Genomic DNA, 21057 nt, shown 5'->3' with positions numbered 1-21057 from the left:
GCCAGGCTCCCCATTGACATCTGTTTTGGTATTGATCTCCATGGTGAAAGTGAAAACTCCCATCTCCAGTATGTTGACAGGATGAGACAGGAGTTACAGCAAGCGTATCAGCTGGCTGCTGATGCCGCAACCAAGAGTCACCTGAGAAACAAGTCTCGATACGATCAACGCGTGCGAGACCAACCATTGAGAGAAGGTGACAGAGTCCTAGTGCGAAACGTAGGTTTGACAGGAAAACACAAACTCAAAGACCGCTGGAAATCAACACCTTATGTTGTGATCAATAAGTTGGACAACTTACCAGTCTACAGAGTCAAGCCAGAAAGTGATTTGGGAAATGTCAAAACTCTACACAGAGATCATCTTTTGCCAATCGGTTATTTGGTTAGAGTGCCAACGCTCCCAGATAGCACTGAAAACCGCAGGAAACCACCAACCACTAGACTACAGAGTGTGCAGAAGCGCCAGCGCTTCGCTTTAAACCATGATCCAGATTTGAGTGAAGTCTCCTGCTTAACAGACTCAGAACTTGAGGATATCCATGTGTGTCACTCAGTTGATAGGGATGAAGTTCAGGGACAAGTTTCTGACTCTTACCAACCCCCGGTTGACCTTGCACAATCTGAATCAGAGAGTTCAAGCTCGTCAGAGAGTGATGTGCAGTCAAAGTCACAAAGTGAGGAATCGCTAGCTGATGTAACTTATGATCATTTAGGCAATGAGATGTCAGACAAAGATGCTGTAGATCACACTGAAGAGGAGCCAGATGCTTACTTGAGTGATGACACCACAGAGAAAGATAATTCTTGTGTCCGACAGTCTCAACGCCAGAGAAAACCATGTATTCGTTTGACTTACAACCAACCTGGACATCAGACTGAGGAACCTGTAACCATTGTACATCAGGGCATGGTTATTCAGTTGAACCTTAGTTCCCAAGACAGAGATGTTAGTACAGTTACCAGGAAAGGCTCTTTTCCTAAGAAACTGTCTAGACATTCACAGAGACACCCATCTAACTAGGGCTGGGCGATATGACCTAAAATCAATATCACGATAAATTGGGGGGGTTTTACCTCGATAACGATAAATGAACGATAAATTTCGCCGCCAACCTCAAACACCCCAATCACAGTAACATTTGAAATGAAAAACTGCTTACGGTTTTATATTGATTTATTGTAAACTAGAACACAATACTTTCAATTAAATGGAAAAGGACAAAACACTCTTGTAACCATTACAAACAATATGTAAACATCAGACTTAACATACCTCTCTTTTAAACTTACATTATTATAAATGCTCTGAGGCAGTTATATTTCTTTTTCAGGTAATGTCTCTTGTAAATAAAAGTAAATATTGCCACATGCAAAAGTTGTAGAGTGGACTGGTTTCGAAAAACGAAGTCTTTTAAAAAATAAAAAGATTTCAATAAAACACTAGAACAACCGCAGAAAAAGCACTGCCATGTGAGAGGTAGACAACAATAAACATTTTTTAAACAAACATTTTAACTAGTCCAACTGCCAATGTGCAAAAAGATCAGTGTAAAGCTGATGATCAAAAGTAAAACCAGCTTAAACAGTGCACTTGAAAAAGTATCAGCAGACTGGATATTGCTACAATTAGCTTACATGAAACAGGTGAAGGTTCATTTACCTCTTGTAAACATTTTTGAGCAAAGGCATACGTAAAGGCACAAGAGCAGTAAGGTCTTTGTTCAGGTAATATCCCTTGTAAAGTAAACAAATTTAACTATTGCCAAGTACAAAAAAGGCATGGTGGACTGGCTTGAAAATAAAATTATAACAACAAAATAATAATAATATAATATAGAATAAATATTAACATTTCAATACAACACGTAAACAATTGCAGCTAAGCAGTCCGTGCCATATGAGGTAGACATTTTACATATTGTAAACAAACTTTATAACCAGTGCAACAACAAATGTGCAAAAATGTCAGTGTAACACACTGATGATTAAAAGCAAAATGAGATTGGTATCTTGTTTTCACAACTATAGATGTCAATCTAACTCAAGATTGCTGTTCCATCTAATCATTGTTTCCACAGATAAGGGTTTAGTCTAGGTTTTTACTTAGAAACACCAGCATGTTAACCATTTCTGGCTTCAAGCAGGATCGGAGGCATGTAACAACATTACCTCCAGAGCTGAAAACCCGCTCAGATGGGGAACTAGTGGCTGGTACACAAAGGTACTTTTTTGCCACTTTGCTCAGAGTGGGAAAGTGGGCATGATGCTGTCTCCACCAATCAAGAGGATTTTCCTCACTATCCTGCAAAGGGGACACCAAGTAGCTACTCAGCTCTGCTTCTACAGCTTGCTGAATTGACACAGCAGGTGCAGTTGAAGAGGTAGCTTCGCTTCTTTTGAAAAAACTGCCCAGTGACTTCTTTGGCTTCTTTGCTTCAGAAGATGGAAATGAAGAATGCTGATGTTCAGCTGCAGTGCTGCCTCTGGTTTGTCCTGTGTGGTCTAAAGCTGCTGACTCCATCTCTTTCTTAATATTTTCCTGAATGGTGGGGACATGGTGTGCAGAAATGTAGGATGCTTTGAATCTGGGATCAACAAAACTGGCCATGTCCAAAAACTCCTCAGTGGTGGGATCTGAAAACTTGTCATCAAGGTATGAAATGATGTCAGACTTGATAGCTTTCGTTAGCTCCACATCGTCATCTTCCTCAGCCAACACTCGTGAATGGAGGATGTGTAATACAGGCTTCACGGATGAAATTGTCACATACTCTTCACCTGACAGGGCATCTGTGAACTCCACCAGAGGAGCCAGAGCTTTGTTCATAGCTTCCAACACATCCAGGTCAGACCATTTTGGTATCAGATGCCTTGATGCTCTGTCATCAGAGAGGACCTGTAATAATAATAATAATAATAATAATAATAATTAAATTACATTTATATTGTGTTTTACCACAAAGGAAGTTCAGTTTATTTCTTCAATCTATTTTTTGAATATCTTCCCACCTATTTTTGTCTAAATGAGTGGTGCTTTGTACCTAGCTTTGTACATGAGCAATTACAAAATGTGAAATCCCCCCGCTCTTTTAAATAGACAGACATACAGAGTCCATGTTGGGTGGGAAACAAAAATCATTTCATTGACAGAAAAGATTAGAATCAGCCCATGAAGACATACTGTAAAATAAAATAAAGTATCAAGAACCATAGCCTACCTGTGTGATGGCTTTCTTTTGTTCAAGTAGCCTTGCTGTCATCAAGTGCATTGATCCCCATCTGGTGGGGCATGATGTTTTAAGGTTGTGTTGGGGCAGGTTTAATTCAATCTGTGCCTTGTGTAGAGCCTTCTTCTTCTTCCAACTGTAGGAGAAGGAGCTGACAATCTTCTTACAGACCTTTACGGCCCGATCCACAGCAGGTTGTTTTTTCAGCGCATTTTCTGAAACAGACACACACATTATTTAGCTCTTAAGTACAGTGCGAATAATCAGTCATTTAGTATTTTCATATGGTCAACTCTGTACAATTAGATAAGGAGAAAGAGATAGCAACAGTGGTGGTAAAAAAAAAAAAAAGTACTTTTCTTCCTTAAGTATAAGAAATTATGATACTAAAGCAACAAATTGATGGCAGGAATAAAACACATCCATCATTTTCAATTTTGAGTTTACACCTTAAATAGTGAGAACAAGTCCAAATCTAACATTTTAAGGTGTAAAATTAAAGTAAAAAAAATAAAAATAAAAATGCAGCTAGGAGGTTTTGCATCCAGTCATCAAAATGTAATTCTTACAAAAGTAAAGTTTAAAAAAGTTAACTCAAGTAAAAGTACATTAGTAGTCACAAAAGTACTTTGTAAGTAAAAATATTCCACTCAGGTTTTTGTTATTAAACTAGGACTGAAACTAAACTTAACAAAAACTTTACTAAGATTAAACCAGGACTAAACCAGATATTGGACAAAATGTTCATTTTTAAAGTAAATTTGGAGAGATAATACTTTAACTTTGCTGCAAATAAAAAAAATCGTGGAGTGGCAAAATACTGAAACGTGTAATGAAATAAAAGTACAAATATCCATCACAAAACGTACATAGGTTTTTTTCTTACTGTTCTTTTCACCACTACTTTTTTTACTTAGATTGTACAGTTATTCACTCACATTTGTCAATCACACAGTACAATAGGTTCTGTTTATTTTATAACAGTGCAAGCAGTCAGTCGAGTTGCCATGAAAACATAACCATAAATGTGCATACTTACCGATTGCCAAGTGGAGCCTGTGCCCAAAGCACTGCACCCGCATCCAATGGTTGAGCTCTGCAGCTTTGACAACGTTAGCACCATTGTCTGTTGTGATAGCCACGAGGTTTTCTTCTTTGAGGTCCCATGACGAGAGCATCGATGTCAGGCCTTGAGCTATCATCTCTCCTGTGTGCTCAGTGGGAAAATACGCCGTTTCGAGCACTCTGGTGCGCAGTTGCCACTCGTCAATGAAATGCACCGTCAAGCTCAAATAGGGCTCCATGGTGCGACTTGACCACAGGTCGGATGTTGCAGCAAAATGCTTCAAATGTTTTAGTTCGGCAGCGACCTTCTCCCTCTCGGTTTTAAACATGTTGGGGAGCACAGTTTGTGAAAAGTATTTTCGCGATGGTATGGCGTACCTCTTGTCGGCAGTATTCATTAAACGCTTAAACCCTGTGCGCTCCACAGTAGCTATGGGGGCCATATCTTTAGCTATGTGGTAGCCAATGGCGTTTGTCATTTCAACCCACCTCTTCGACGTTCTTTCATACGGTGTCACACCCGCAAATGCCTCCGTTATGCGCTGCTGTCGTGGGGTAGAAAGCCTCGAACTCGAGCCATGTTTCTCGCTTTGAGCTTTTTGCACATCTTCAAACTCAACGGCATGATTGTGCTGTAGGTGATGGAAAAGGTTCGTCGTGTTGCCTTGGTTGGTTACGATCGTTTTTAAACACACTTTGCATTTCGTGTTCTTTTGTTCAATGTCTTCTTTCTAGAAACCAAAATATTTCCAAATTACAGATGTAGAATTTCTTTTTGGTACAAGTTCCGGTGGATTCACCTCGACAAACGCGACGTCTCCGGCTGTATCAGCCGCTTCAGTGTTCGAATTGTCAGCCAATGCCATTACCACAACGTGACTCCCCTCTTCTTCAGACTGGGTGAGCGAGTCACCTGCGTGGGTAGCGCACTGACGTCACTTAGTGCTCGGTTGCGGAGTCTTAAAGGGGAATGAGCATAATTTATTGGCGCAAGTCAAAACATAACATTGACATTTGTTTCTTTTTCTTTAAATTATCGTATTTACCGTCATGGACAAAATGACGTCGGTCATCGTTGTAATTCACGATAACGATAAATTTTCGGTTTATCGCCCAGCACTAATTACTTGTACAGAGAGACTTGGAGGGAGAACCTCCCATCCAGTCCAGAATTTGACCAGGCTGGTCAGTTCAGTTGGTTTTGCTGTAGAATAGATTCAAATGCATGATGGTTAATCACTATGATAGTAGTGATCGTAATAGAAGATCAAACCCTTTACACAAGTAAATCTACCATTGGTGATGAACTGCCGTAAATAGCTTGACACGCGGCATCTGGTTTCCACAGAGCAGTCATCGTCATCACTGTCTTCCTCACAAGGCCATGTTATACGCTGAAGAAGCACCTGCATTAAAAAAAAAAGAGCACTTTTTTATTCTATTAGAGACAGTAATAGATGTTTACAGGGTGACCCAAAAGTTTGGAAACAAAGTTTAACTGCAGTGTCTATTTGAGTTGGGGGTGCATGAATTCACTTTTATTTTACCCATTTTTGTTATAGCATAATAAAATAACATAAAAGCATAGTGTTTGCTGAGTGCAATAACTCGGAAGAAAATGAATAGAAGCATAAGGTCCAGCCATGCTGGAGCATAACTTCAAAATGTAGGCCATCAGTGTCAGATTTCAAAACTCTTGATGGTAAAGTATCTGACAGTTTTAATTTTTTTAAACATCCAAAAGTACTATGAGGCAACATTTACTGGCCAGTTTGAGGAACCTTCATAAGCATGAATGAAGATACATTCCAGAAGATACCGGTGTAACCAGGTTGTGGAAACGTTCACAACTTTGTATAAGAAACAAACATGAACATGTCGAAATATGTTTGTTTTACACTAATATCTGTGGTACTGATTCATTGAAATAACATTATATTATTTGGATTACAGACTTTTCATTTGTTTCCAAACTTTTGGGTCACCCTGTATGTATAAGCCATAATATTTACTACAGATGCAACACTTGAAGACCAGAGTAATTAAAGTTAACCTCAGTGCTGATATTCCCTGTTGTCTCTTGAGGAAAGAGCAAGGCCACCGTGTCAGGTCTTTGGGTCGCTAGTGTCCACAGTGGGGTTTCCTTAAGCCCTCGTCTCAGTTGCTTGATTTGCCTCATGACATGTCCTATTACCTGTAAATGGTAAAAAGACAAGAGCGCAGAGAACCAATAATATTGCTATAGCTAAAAGCAAGTTTGAAAAGGAAAAAACTAATTCAATTTAAATACATTTACTGTGCTGCATTCCACTGGTGAATGAGTAAATAAATAATCACACTGTTGTCCGGCAGACTAACAGTATTATAGACCACCCATTGTATTTTATGCTTTGAGAAAAATTGGCACATGGGAAGTGATGCAATTTACCAGAAGCTTTTTTCATTTCTGTTTTTTTTAAAAAATGTGGGCACAAATTAATCAGGAAAAGGTGCAGCATTTTAATTTTATCAGATGTTCTTTTAGAATCTTAGCAATGGTAATGGCAATAGCAATTATAAGCAATTTACAACCAAAACATCACTCCTCAAATGTTTATTGAGACTTATGTTTGGACAGCCATTCCTCAAAGTTTCACTCACAGCGTGGATCAGCAGCTTGTCAAAAAGCCACCGCCTGTTGTTTTCGGTGAGGGGAGGGAGGTCCCAAGCATAAGCCAGTTCCTGGACACTTTGTTTGTCCTTTTCTGACAGCATGGATCCCCCTTCAAGCTTCAAGACAATAAGCCATAAAAACATCACTCAACAAGGACAATGGATACACAATGAAAGGACAACCTATATTACTGAAAGAACAAACCCTTTTTAATCAAACATACAAGACTGATGGTGCCTCTAATGTCCAGGTCCGGACAGTCCTCCAGTGTGACGGTCGCCGTTTCAGGACTTCCACCCATCAGGACATGAACGACAGCACGGCTGAGTCCCTGCAGGCATGGTCCTCCATGGAGGAAAGAGTGGCCTATCACTCTCCCTGCCACCATGAACATATCACTTTCAACAAGAAAGTGAGAGGCTGAGGGGACTAGATGGCCGGGCTCTCCATCAAAAAGTCGTGTATGGTTTGAATTTGCTGTCAAGACATTCAAGATATGAATTATTAAGGGAAAAAAAGTAATACTCCTCCTTCCAGAGTACAAAGACATGCAGGTTAACATTGTTCTTACTTTCCACCAGGTATGAATGTGAGAAGGAATGGTTGCCAGAAAATGCATTTTAATTTGTGATGGACTGGTAACCCAATATCAATACAGGCGTTATACATTTAGGAGAACTCTTTGAACTTTAAGGGTAAGCAAAACTGTTAAATACTATAAGCTTCTATGGCCAGATTATTACAAATATGATTAAACACCTTAAAATAATCATTGCCATTGAACAGATGCTATTACATACATACCAAAATTGATGCAAAACCCTGACCTCAGCTTCTCCATGCATGTTGAGAAAAAAAAACGATTCACACCATGTCCAATAGCAGGATCTCCTGTAACACAATGGAAGGTAAACACAAATAATAAGATGGTAAATGCTTAAGTTAGTTTTGGACAACTTGTACCTTCAAGTTGGCAATTCAGGGGTCGTCCCCATTCCAAGTTAGGTCGCTTGTAGATGGAGATAAGTGCCATGTCCTGTTCAGCAAGGCTTTTTCTGATGTCCATGCTGAGCAGTAAGGGACTCTCCATTTCATGAACACGTAGAAAACTGTCAGCACACTCAGATATGGCCTTGGTCGGGTCAGTGACAGTTAACCAGCCTAGAATTAAACAAAAACAAGAAAGAAAAAAACATGATTGTTTCATTATTTAGGCTTGACTGTCATGACAGAAAAAAAATCATATTCAAAGAAAACAGTGTGTTGTCCTTAACTTGGCACTACTTTGCAATTGCTAAGCACCTACCATCTGGAACAGGTGCAATAGTTCTGGATGGTCCAGGCACTGCTTCTTGCTCTTCCTGAGTTACAATGCTTTCAGGCATCACTTCTTTCCCTGCACTACCCTCACAAAATTATTTGTGTTACAACTGCACAGCATCTAAAAAAAGACCATTGCTGATTATAGAAAAAAACATTAACAATAAAAAGGAAATGGATACCTTGCCACACATGAGGAAGCATGTACTTCAATGACGTCAGCACAAAACGCATTTGTGCAGATGGGACATTCCTGCATATCTGCTGTTGAGATATTACAAGTAAGAATTGTTATTTTCACAATACATTCTGTTGTTTAATACTGTATGTAATTATTCTCAAAACCTGAAGATTATATTAAATTAATTCTTGCATTTGCTCTTTCAAGACTCACCGGTATCCACATTAGCCACAGTATCGTCACTGTCAACATCAATAACATTACATGTCTTGATGTGTTCTGTCAGGAGCGGAAGAGGAATTGCTACTCCACACTTCTGACATGTGGCTTTTGGCATCTTACTGAATGCTTCATCAGTTAGTGGTAGGGGATTTGTACTCAGTTCTTCTTGAATTGGGGCTATGAACAGACATTTTACTCCACGAGTGACAGACTTCAACATTACACCTGTATAGCCAGTATCATCAGGAGCCACAAGAGACAGCTGGCGACTACCCCATCCAGCTACAGAAAACAGGAGAGGAAAACGAGACTAAACATTCAAAAATGTATTAGATATAGATTATATCTAGAAGTTAAGTCTTCTTGTAAGACAGCAGGCCGGGCTTAAGAAGTTACTTTAAGAGGTCAATTCAGTCAACAGGTCAAGTCTTGTTTTTTTATGTTGTTTATTTACTTGAATTTTAAAATATTAGTTTGCAGTGGCTGGTTTGCAGGTAGGCATGACCTAGTAAAACAAACCAAATTTAACATAGATAGGCTTAATAATAAATGTACAGAGGTGACTTTGAGGAATTCTTCTATACTTGTATTTAGCTACCATAAATAAACAATGTGCAATGCATAATGTGAAGTCTGCTGCAGCATATGTACTTTTTTAATGACAGTGCAACATTAACACACTTGTGTTGGCTTACCTGAAGCTTTGTATAGCAGCCACCCACCAGCAACTGTCTCCAGTTTTGGGAATAAAACTTTGAGGGCATCACATAACTATACGGAAAATGAACAGAAGTGTAATCTTCAAAAAGAGTGACAAGATTCATCATTCAAATCAGACAACACATCCTGAATGAAATACCGAAAACTATTACAATATGCAATAATTAATTGCATGTTATTACCTCTTCATGTGTCATGCTCTCATCTAGATGAGCAGTCCTACGACCCAGTCCTGCCTGCAGATGGACTACTTGCTCCTGCTCTTTTGGGCTTTTGTCGTATCGTTTTGGCAACAAATAGAAACCAAGATCAAAAGGTTTCGGCTTCTTGGCAGGAACAGGGCTTGCTGCAGGAAAGCGCCTCTTTCCTCTTCCCCTGGTAAAAATACCAGGAAAGGACCTATATGAAATAAATTAATAAAACATAAACAACAATGTCATCCACTTTTTTGTAATGACATATGTGGAAAACCAATTATGATTTTTGTTTCCACTTCAACAAAATTCAACATTAGCCTTGAAACAAGTGTTTACACACACAATAAACACACATTTACCAAATAGACACAAAACATCAGATGATTTCTTACAGGGTTTACTAACTGCAATATGCAATTACTTACTGCAATATTATTAGGAAATGTACGAATTGCAGAAGTAAAAGGCTTTTTTTGTTTGTTTTTGCAGATCAACAACATGTCAAAATCTGTACATGCAATAAGGCTTTATTCACAATACCAAGCTTCGCCTCACCTGGTCAGTTCCATCTGGAGAGATGGTCTGTTTTCTGTCTGTCTCTGTTCTCTGCAAGATGTTATCCAAGAAAATGTCATAAATACATCTGCAATGCATAGGTAAAATATGGACGAATCAAAGTTTAATACTAAACCTCAAGTTCTGATTTCCGCTTTCTCTATCAGATGGGTTGAGTAGCTGTATTAAGTGACGAGCTGACCTCAAAATGTCATCTACATGACCGCCGGTCCCCTGCCATCACAGACAAAACAAGAAAATAATTATATTACAAACCAAAAGCATGAAGATAAATGGCTACATGTTACTGGACCTTAATTAGCGTGACCATACTTTGAAGAAAAAAGAACACACTCAAAGCATGCTTCCTCTGTATGTTTGTTGCTGGTAGAGGTTGTTCAACAGGTGTCATGACTAACTTATGGCAGACACGCATTGCTGCTATCATGGTAACACTATTATAGTTTAATGTACTGTCAGTCATCATCCTCACTGCCTCGGGTTCGCGTACAGTAAGTAAAGCACGCTCGTACACGTTATAGGCGATGGGCCGAGTACGTCTATCTGCTTTCGTTTATGAAACAATTGATCCCCTGCCGGTAATTTTCTGATTTTTTAGTATTGTGTAGATAAATTATCATATAACATATAAATTAATGTTTCCAACCTCAAAAGTTGCACATTTTTATAAATAACGTTGATATATTCATCACACGAGCTAATGGATATGCTGTTAGCTCCAGCAACCACAAACCAATGAGAGCTCTTGTTACTACTTCGTGGACTTCAGTTGGCCAATTGGATTCCTCGTACTTCTGGTAAAGCCATAACACAACTTCTTGTGGAGACTGGTTAAGATGGGATGAGAGCAAACGAAGGAAAAGGTAAGATATTATATTATTACTCGATTGTCATGTGAAAACTTTTGATTATTATGAGAAATTGATGCAATGGGTGCAAACGAAGCATATTGACGGCACATTGTAATGCCGAAATTAATGTTAATGTTTAATGAAACGTAACGTCGCTGCAGGTAGCATGTCACCAGTCACCAGGAACAACAGCTGCAGTAAGCTAACAAGCGGCAGTAACTAGATGTCCAACACGTTTAAACGAGAAAAAGGTCAGATATTATTAATTTCTCGATTATCATGTCATATTTTTAATATGAAAAGTTTATGCAATGGGTGCAAATGAAGCTTATGTTTAATGAAACGTAACGTCGCTGCAGGTAGCATGTCCAGATCCACCAGGAACAGCTGCAAATGTTTAATATAACAAGTGGCAGTAATTAGATGTCAAACACGTTAGATTTCCCGATCTGATCAGCTTTGCTATTGATACATGTTTAATTAATTTCTATTTGTTTGAGATGAAATTTGTTAGAGTTTTGTTAGAACTTCAGTTGTTGTGCATCCGTGACTAGGATATACAAGCGTAGGTTATCATATGGACGTTAAATTAACTGACACCAGAAAAACAAATTTACTTGAACAAGATGAACTTTATACAAAAACGTGCTATGAAAGCCACAAATTTGGCATAAGCATGCCCATGAAGCTTGCTCTCTTTTCTTCTCTTATGTCTCCTGTCCTGCAGAATTGGAGCAGTCAATACATGCACACATGTCTGTGCATGGTAGCTGGTGCTGTTTGCATGTGCATCTCCCCTGCACACATTTTAGTGCTTTGCACCGGCAATGCACTAGCTCCAAAACACTTTTCGGTGCTGGTGGAAGCGTCATCCAATGGATTGCAAAGGATTCTTCTTCAATCCTCCATCCATGTTGTGTTGGTGTTGGGATGTCTGGCTGGCTTTCTAGGCTTCTCCTGTATATCGCTGCCTGGTAATTTGCACGCTGAATGTGCAAATGTAGGGAGTCTTTATTTGGAGGAAGACTTTGTTCAAAACATTTTCCTGTTTTGAACATTTGCCACCTTGCTCTATTGACTTCTGTAAGGTCCTTGTGGTCATAGAGCTCACAGGTGAATGCTTCAGTTGCATTGTACAGCTCTTGCGGGATGTCAAAACTTGTGCCCAACTGTCTGAATGTGGCACAGTGTTCAAGTTTGGACAGAAGTGTCTTGACTGCCTTGACCTTTCCGATTCCATACATAGAACTGACCGTGTCACAGCCAGAGAAGCAGTGGAGACCAATCAGTGCATCACACATCTCTTCTCCCAGATGGTCATGGATATGCTGGAGATCAAGTGTGCGGGCATTGACTCCTCTTCCAGTGTTAAAAAACAGGTGAGCTCCGACCTTTTTGTGCAACGAAAGGGCCAACACAAACACATCAGTGTCAGGACTTTTGATGACAATATGTCTGCTAAAATTGGCAGCATGTGCACAGTGTAGCAGGAGTCTGGTGTCAGCCTCTTCCTGTGTCGTAAACAGTGCTGGTACTGGAGTGACTTCAAGCTCACCTGTCGTTTTGTTTTTTTTGCAGAGCATGGCACTCTTCTCCATGACCAACAATCAGTGTGAGATCTTCAATCACATCTCTACCAGTTTGGCACCACCGGTCAAAAAAGAATTGCAGCAGGTTTTCCTTGTTTTCCCCACATGACAAAAACTTGCCCCACTGCTTTGGAGTCTTCTGGTCTGCAGAATATATTTTTGTCAGTAATGCACCCTTCACAGCACGCCAACCTCGTTCAGCATTTTTAATGCTCATAACCTTGTAGGTGTCTGGTACAAAATGTATTGTCTTTGACTTGCTTGTTTTAGCTGTGTTGACAATAGACCACAAAGTGCTGTCAGCAAACATCCCAAATGTTGCTTTTGGTTTCAGAGCTTGCACAAGAGCCATTGCATCAAAGACCCAGGCTGAGCCTTCAGGAACGCTCTCCACAGTTGCTGGAGTATTTACAGATGCTTCCAGAAAGTGCATTAGCTTGGCCTTGTCAGTTTTCATGAGGGAGCCATCATAATGTGCTAGTGATGCCGGTAAGGGCCCCAAACTGAACACAAGCATCTCGCTTAGATCAATTTTTCTCGCAGATCCAACTAAAATTAGTCTGGCAAATAGATCAATGTCAGCTTTAAGGATAATGTCTCTGTCTTTTGCTTTTGTTACAGATGATGTTGCTGTGTCTTTGAAGGTCTTGAGCTTCATTTTTTTAATTGGCTCATAGATGTCAACCTCATTAGTTTGTAGCCTCTTGACACAGAATTCTACAAAAGCTTTCTCACCTCTGTCTTTTGCCTCAAGCAGATCAGCAGCAATTTCCTCTGTAGCTACCTGGCCCGATGTGATATTGTAAATCACCTCTTTGTCAACTGAAGAATGGAATGGATTGATCATGTTCTGAATCGTGGACATGATGTTCTTTACATCCTTCTCATCACGGTCTCTTCTTGTGTCATCCAGTTCAGCCCGTTGCTTTGTTGTACTGTTGTGTCCAGCCATGTCTCTGCATTCCATTGTGATGGCTGCTCGCTCATGATGGGTGAGTGTCCATCTATGAACTGCTCCTTTGTTTAGGGAAAACCCAGTCAGTCCACCTTTTGTTTTGGAATCACGATTTGCTGTCTGCTCAATCACTTGGTCACATGCAGTGCTACAAAAACCGTACGTATGTTGTCTTTGGGCAACAAAATCCCCTGATTGAAGTTGGTGGTTTATGTTTGGATGTGTATCCTCTAAGCATCTCATCTCCATCCAGTATGCAGACAGGTATCGAGCATAGTTGATCCCATCATAGGCAAAGAACCATGGCAAAATGGAATGGACAGCTGACAAATGGAGACTCCAGTTTGCCTCTCTTGTTCCTCTGATGAAGAGAAGCAGGTCCTCTACCATACTGATGTAAGTGCTCCAAAACTTAAATGTCTTGTTCGGGTTGTTTTGGATGAATTTTTCATACCCTTTGATGACGGCCAGGAATTTTTCAGATTCAACAAGATTGTCGAAATCTTCACCAGGGAACGTCATCTGCAGATCAGCTGCAGTTTCCATGATGGCTTTACTGTCATCAGCTGAAAGGGTGTCAAGGTAAGCCTGCCAGCGTAACCTTTGTAGGGCTTCACACATCAACTTGTGGGTACGTATGCTTCGGTTATAATGATGTCCATTTATTACTCCCTCTACAGAACCTGCAGCGACAACTTCAGCTTCAACAACCGCATCTTGAAATCCTGCATCCCTGAACCGTTTTCCAATACAGGACAGGTATGCCATTGCCGTATGAAACTCTCCCATTCTAAGTACAAGTCTTTTCATAAATATGTTATCCATCCAACGGATTGTTTGTGCTTTGGAGTATATGGCCTGATCCATTACCAACACAATTTCACTAAGCTCTGGTTTGTCAGCTATTTCAATGGAACGAGTGAGGATGGTGTTTACTGTGTTAAGGTCTGTTGGACTGGCATCAATGACTGGCAGATAACCTATGGTAGACTGTGGTGGAATCATTCCTCTGTGCAGCAGAGTGTTGTGGCCAGTCCATCCCGACAGAACTCTGCTGCAGGTTTCTGGGAACTTCATGAGAAAGTAGGCACTGTCATATCTTCGTGCAGTGTCTTGTGTGTGAATGTTTTTATCTTGTCCCAGTTCAACTTTTGATCCAAATGGTTTGGGGCCTGTTCTCTTTCCTTTTATGTAGATGTCAATGTGGACAGGAGGCGGCTGAAGAGAACGTTTGCGTGTTCTATGCAGAGATACCATCTCTGAAGTTGATGCATCACAGGTAATGGGTTTTTGAATGATAATGCCATTTGTGTTGTGTGTTGTACCTTTTCCAGATAGTGTTTCTTCGCCAAAATCATTGTTGTCCCAAACCAGGGTTGCATGAACTTTAGGTTTTATGTTTGATGGGATGTATGTATCACCTCTTTGAATTTGTAGCTCTGCTAGTGCAGTGTCATGTTCCAGCACTTGTGAGTGGGAGGAGCAGTGCCCAAGACCATTGAGCATTCCGATCAGCTGTGCTGATCCAGTCATATGGCGTATTGCCATGGCTAAGGAGGAATGCTTTGGCATTAACCAGCGACCTCTCATTGTAAGGTTCATGACATCCTGGCAAGTTGACACAATTTTTTGATTGTCCTCCACACTGACATTGACACGTGAGTTGTCAGATGTAAATTCTGTGGTCATACCTCCTGTCCAAGCCATGAAGTTATATAATTCATTTGGCACAACACTGGAGGCAGTGTCCATCTTGAGGTCTTGTGATGTTGGTGGCCAGGGCATTTTTGGAGCCACTTTACACTTGGTCTCTATGATCTCTTTAAAGCTGCTGTCCGGAGTTTCCGTTTGTTTTCAATTTATGTATCATTGTTTAACAAAGCTTAAATGTGTTAGTCTAGTCTGATACTATAATATAAAGTTAGTATAACGTGATATGAAAATTTATTCCTGAGCTCCGCCTTCCTCTCATAGACCCCCATGTTATTCCAAAAAGCGCCGGTCGCTGCCGACCAATCAAGTTCCAGCTTCAGCTTTGTCATGCTGTCAATCAACGGTTACGCGCACAACAAGCAAACCCATGCAGAGGTGGGCGAGCTACGCACTACGCAACCGCGCGCACATTTGTTTTGCTTGTGGAGGAGAGAGCATCAGGGATCAGCAACTTCCAGAAAAGTTACCAATCCCACGGCTTGTCAGACCAAGAGACTGCAGGACGTTTTTTGGCTCGGGGTGCTCGCGTCGCTCCCTGACCATGGCCTCCATAGCCCGCCTGGCGGCTTCGTTTAGATGCCCGACCTCTGGAGGAAGATGTTGGGGCGTCTGGGACATACTCTTCGTCAGAGGAGTCATGCAATTCTGAACTCTAGATAGAAATAAATGAACAATGTAACACATATACACGCGTAAATGCACTAAGTTTGATAAACAACGTCATCGAGAGGGATACACGAGTGTAATCACATATTGAAACTTTACTCGTTCGTCCTAGCAGATTCATGTTATTTTGGTATTAGGACAAGTTAGACTCAATACAGCATTCAAACGTTTATTAACCTTTATTATTTACTAAATGTACTAAATGTAGAAGAGTGGAAAACAGCAAAACAGGCGAGATGCTACAGCACTCCGGGCACTTCTCTCAGGTGCTGCGCGCGTGCACAAATAAAGGGGCGAAATCAGAGGGACGGCGGGTGGGACCAACTGTTTTGGGAGACGCTGCGATTCAAACTCCGGACAGCAGCTTTAAGTAGCATGGCTGAATGGTAAAGGTGTCTGTCTGTGGAGAAGTCAGAGACTGTCACTACACAACCAGGTATAATGGTGAAATGCAGGTAAGCAAGGTGTGTAACATCAACTTAACTATAATTACAAGGACAATATAGATTAAGAAATGTCAAACCAACCTATGCTTGCAGGGTCATTCTTGTGTTGATGGCCTAAATGACTGGGTTCCATGCCATCCTCCTCTGAGTCACTGCTGTCTGATGAAGGCTGTGCCGGTTCATCCTGGATGATCTCTTCAGCAGTTAGGTCCTCTACATAGACAAAGTCATTTCTGGCTGCTTTAAGGAATTTAAGGCATGGATGGGACTTACGAAGCCTTGATTTTAAGCTAAATGCTTTGTAAGCTGAAATGTCCAGTCCTTCCTTATCGCTAACAATTTCCTTAAAGAGGTCATTTAGCCGTGAAAGCCTCAACACTTCACGGTTTGCCAGTAGGCGCTCTTCCACCACTGTCTGACAGAAATGTCTGTAGCCTGCCTGATATGGATTTGCCTCTTCAGAAACCTCTCTCTTTGTTCCTCTCAGGTATCGTGTGTAATTTACGAAGCAACTGTGGTGATACATGGCCTCTGACGCAACAAGATCTCTTCCACGGATTTGAAGCAACAGGTGCTCATCCTTCTTCCCCTCAGCAGCACGAAGGAGTTGATCTGCTGTGGTAAACAAAGTTTATACTCAGGTAAATATATATATTTTTTTAAATTTACATTTTTGATTAAAACAACACAACACACATACGCAAATAACAAGAAAAAACAAATTAAAATCAATTCACACAAATAAATCAGCCAAGCAACAGCAAAAACAAAAAAACAAAAAAAGAAAAAAGGGGGTCGAAACAAAAATACACAAACAGATCAGTACAAATACTACGTACAACAAAAAATGACAAAGATAAAACAACAAAGATGTCAGGGAGCAGTAAATTAGCTGTCAAAGCACACATTCATCAGATGGTGTGCATTAAATCATAATTTCTTTTATCTATGTAAATAGGAGAAAAAAAGATAAAAAAAGAAATTAAAAACAAAGCAAGAAGGTAAGAGATGCTAATTGTAATGTCTTTCTTTAATATATTCATGAACATATGACCACAAATTTCCAAGTTTCCCATCCCTGCAGGATGGAGCTGCTTGCTCCATCGTTAACAGATCAGCAAAATCATTAAGCCATGAATCTAGACAAAAGCATTCTGGCTTTCTTACTTTCCAGTTCATCAAAATTTTTCTTTTAACAGCAAGAAATGCCAGTGACAAAAGGTGTTTATACTCAGGTAAATACTATTAGTAAATATTAGTACTTAGTCATTTGTCTTTCTGAATACTTTAGTATTTACCCGAGTATATAGTAAAGTATTCAGAAAGACAAATGACTTAATTCATAAAATAAAAAAAAAGAAATTGTCATAAATAGGGGATATAGCTGATATTTTTATCAGGCATATTGCTTGACATAAAAAGGTCACATAAAGATAAACCCTGTTTACCTGCTGTAAATGTTAAACACTGAGAGAGTTTTTCCTTAACCCTCTTTCTGTTGTGCCAGATGTTGATATATTTGTTCTCCTTGCATAGCAGGCATGCAACAGGCAGGAGGTGTGGAGCCCTTTTGGGTTGTTCTGGGCCACTTGAAGAGCGCAGAACCCGAACCTTGGATGGAGCACCATCACTGGTATCTGGCAGCGGTACTTCTGAACATTGTAATGGCACTAAAATGGAAATTACAAGTGATCAACAATAAATGGAAATGATCTAAATTCACATTGTTTCTAACAATTGTAAATAAAATAAAAAAAACATACTTCTGATGTTGTGGCGAGTTTTATTTTGCTGTGGTGGTGCACTACAATCAAGTACATGTAAAAGAAATGTGATCATTGCATCACTGTGGTCTTGTCTGATTAATTTCAATTTTGGCTGTTCAACTCAGATGGAGAAACATCTTTTTTTAGTATGTTCACAGATAACTAAGTCATGTTGTCAAAACTATTGACTTGCAATGAGTTGGTATGTCACATCTTTAACATATTTGGTCATCATAGTTGCAGTATTGCAATATAGATAATGGATTTGATACAAACCTTCATTTTCTTGGGCTGACTTGGCTTGCTTACAGTTTGCTCTTCGGATGTGGCCTTTGTTTGTGAAGGCACTGTAGCATTCTCTGTGGTATCCCACATTGCTCGGCACGTCAGGGACATCTTCACTGCTGATATTAAATGCTGAAAATGCTTTTTCAGCAATAAGCGTTTCAGCAGTGTTGAGCGTAACCCATTGTTTGGCACAACAGACAAATTTCTCCCAGCTTTTCTGTGAAAAAGGTGTTACTGCAGACTTTGTGTCACAGACTAAATGCATGCAGCACTTCATCTTCCCACGTACTGCCAAACACGTGGGGGGGTGTGTCACAGTGTAAGATGCTCTTCTGGGGGTACAGTATGTGTGTATGTGTGTGCGGAACTACAGTGCAGAGGTCAAGTGAGAGGACAGACCAAGGGACGGACCACAGCAGTAGAGACTTATCCATCACTGAAAATAGCCAAAACAATCTAGTACATGGTTTTATTCTTGTAATTCAATTATGCCCATAGTTACACCTCAGTGTTGTGGGATATAAATAACACAGACACAATTTAACAGGCAATGTATGTTTTATTTGGACATTCTGGTATTTAAATAAAAACTGCTTTAAATATTGTTCATTTGACACTGTAATCGTGGCATCGTGGCAGCTGTGTCGAATTGGAAAGATAATGTAGTGTGAAATATGACAAAGAACGTCAAAGAACGTTGAATATTTAACGCCAGGAGAAAAAAATAGCGTTGATTTTTGCCGTGCAAGTGTACAATAACACTTTTAGGAATTAATATTTAGGACCATGTAGTCTAGCTTGTAAGCTCATTCGGAGGAAACATGTATTCTGTTTATTTTAAGTCTTTACGAAGCCGACATTAGCATATTTTGCCGCGGCTTCTTCCTGGTTGTCATGGAGATGACGTAAGTAGCCCCCTTCATTTGCCTGCTCAAAATTAAAAGTTATTGCTTGCTCTCTTTCATTAATGTGCACGAATTGAAGTTGGAAACAACTACTAATAGGCTTAGAATAATTTTATCTGTCTGCTGTGAAAAATATTCCTAGTTACGCGGCGGGGATCAATGAATAACACGTTTTTTGGCTTCGGCCCATGGCCTATTAGCTAGATTAGCTAGATACTCCCTAATGCGACTAACGCAATTTGCACGAACGTCGCGTCATTAAAATTGTAGATACTGTTCAACAAATGCAGTTGGTGAACGGGTATGTCAGGTAATATCTATTGCTGAATCTCATGAACACAAAAATGCAGATAGTAAAGTAAACTCACTCACCGAAGCATCGTTCCTGTTGCTGGACATCTTTTTTTTTTTTTTTTTTTTTTTTTTTGAATCTTCCGGGGTCTGCGTCACATGACCAATGGAGCAAGTGTTGATTGGTCGGACGTTGGTTACATGAGACAGGGATCGATTGCTTCTCCTTGGTAACCCAGATGTTGTCATGGTCTCTTTTTACATTGAATTTTTAAACGTTGAATTTTCTGACACTGAATTTTCTGACACTGAATTTTTGACGTTGAATTTTCTGACACTGAATTTTTTGACGTTGAATTTTTTTATGCATTGAATTTTTTGACATTGAATATTTTGAGACATGGAATTTTTTGACACTGAATTAATTTTGCCACTGAAAAAAATAAGTGACAGAAATAAAAAATGCATGCTAGAAATTCAATGGTTTAAAAAATTCAAAGTCTGATTTTCAAGATAAAAAATTAATCTTCAGAAATTCAAATTCAAACTCTGATGGCACACATTTACTTCCATAACTGTCCATCTGCATCTACAACAGAGCTTCAGTGTCTGCCATCTACTGACACAAGGCAAGTGTATCACCTTAAAACTGGCTGTAAATGAATGAGACATATTTTCTGATGTATTTTTCTGTTAATGTTATGCAATGTTTTATGTAATGCTGTAGCATGTCACCTTGGGTTTTAAGTTTTCTGTTGGTACACACGTGGACAAAATTGTTGGTACCCCTCAGTTAACGAAGGAAAAACCCACAATTCTCACTGAAATCACTTGAAACTCACAAAAGTAACAATAAATAAAAATTTATTGAAAATTAAATAATCAAAAACAGCCATTACTTTTGAATTGTTGATTAACATAATTATTTAAAAAAACAAACTAATGAAACAGGCCTGGACAAAAATGATGGTACCTCTATAAAAGATTGAAAACTATTTGACCAGAGTGACATGATTAACTCAGGTGTGTCATTTAATTGACATCACAGGTGTTTCCAAACTCATAATCAGTCAGTCTGCCTATTTAAAGGGAGACAAGTAGTCACCCTGCTGTTTGGTGAAAAGGTGTGTACCACACTGAACATGGACAACAGAAAGCGAAGGAGAGAATTGTCCCAGGACATCCGAAAAAAAATGATAGACAAACATCTTAAAGGTAAAGGCTATAAGACCATCTCTAAACAGCTTGAAGTTCCTGTGACAACAGTGGCTCATATTATTCAGAAGTTCAAGACCCACGGGACAGTAGCCAACCTCCCTGGACGTGGCCGCAAGAGGAAAATTGATGACAAATTGAAGAGACGGATCGTTGGAATTGTATCCAAAGAGCCCAGAGCAACCTCCAAAGAAATTAAAGGTGAACTC

The 21057-nt window shown here is 39.7% G+C and overlaps 2 protein-coding genes across 3 annotated transcripts; both read right to left on the bottom strand.

The window, feature by feature from the left end:
• Nucleotides 1-1454: 1454 nt before the first annotated feature.
• On the bottom strand, nt 1455-5018 carry LOC127534366 (E3 SUMO-protein ligase ZBED1-like). 2 transcript variants are annotated; one of them, XM_051949378.1, is made up of 3 exons: nt 4269-5018; nt 3221-3444; nt 1455-2898 (listed from the first exon to the last, which is right to left on the bottom strand). In XM_051949378.1, the coding sequence occupies exons 1-3, from the start codon at nt 4771-4773 to the stop codon at nt 2089-2091; spliced, it is 1539 nt and encodes a 512-aa protein (XP_051805338.1). In that variant the 5' UTR covers nt 4774-5018; the 3' UTR covers nt 1455-2088. The 2 variants fall into 2 exon arrangements, with proteins under 2 accessions (XP_051805338.1, XP_051805339.1); XM_051949379.1 differs by having other exon boundaries at nt 3221-5018.
• Nucleotides 5019-5400: 382 nt separating this feature from the next.
• Nucleotides 5401-19759, bottom strand: LOC127534484 (uncharacterized). The gene is made up of 14 exons (XM_051949724.1): nt 19715-19759; nt 10279-10376; nt 10143-10193; nt 9573-9789; nt 9366-9441; nt 8662-8952; nt 8450-8531; nt 7911-8108; nt 7752-7838; nt 7171-7424; nt 6935-7063; nt 6348-6488; nt 5589-5700; nt 5401-5498 (listed from the first exon to the last, which is right to left on the bottom strand). The coding sequence occupies exons 6-14, from the start codon at nt 8707-8709 to the stop codon at nt 5401-5403; spliced, it is 1149 nt and encodes a 382-aa protein (XP_051805684.1). The 5' UTR covers nt 8710-8952; nt 9366-9441; nt 9573-9789; nt 10143-10193; nt 10279-10376; nt 19715-19759.
• Between the last annotated feature and the right edge of the window lie 1298 nt (nt 19760-21057).

Source organism: Acanthochromis polyacanthus, chromosome 6 (assembly GCF_021347895.1).
Source record: "Acanthochromis polyacanthus isolate Apoly-LR-REF ecotype Palm Island chromosome 6, KAUST_Apoly_ChrSc, whole genome shotgun sequence".
NCBI lineage: Eukaryota > Metazoa > Chordata > Actinopteri > Pomacentridae > Acanthochromis > Acanthochromis polyacanthus.
This window is presented reverse-complemented; position numbering and strand designations above follow the sequence as displayed.

Bases quoted from the DNA above. Each gene is read 5' to 3' on its own strand.
- LOC127534366 (XM_051949378.1), bottom strand. From the start codon at position 4,773: ATGACAAACGCCATTGGCTACCACATAGCTAAAGATATGGCCCCCATA. The intron at 3,445-4,268 runs GTAAGTATGCAC...TGTCTGTTTCAG, and splicing joins CAGGCTCCACTTGGCAATCG to AAAATGCGCTGAAAAAACAA. The intron at 2,899-3,220 runs GTAGGCTATGGT...TTATTATTACAG, and splicing joins AAAAGAAAGCCATCACACAG to GTCCTCTCTGATGACAGAGC.
- LOC127534484 (XM_051949724.1), bottom strand. From the start codon at position 8,709: ATGTTATTGATGTTGACAGTGACGATACTGTGGCTAATGTGGATACCG. The intron at 8,109-8,449 runs GTATCCATTTCC...GTTTAATTCTAG, and splicing joins GCTTCCTCATGTGTGGCAAG to GCTGGTTAACTGTCACTGAC. The intron at 7,839-7,910 runs GTACAAGTTGTC...ATTGTGTTACAG, and splicing joins CCTGAATTGCCAACTTGAAG to GAGATCCTGCTATTGGACAT.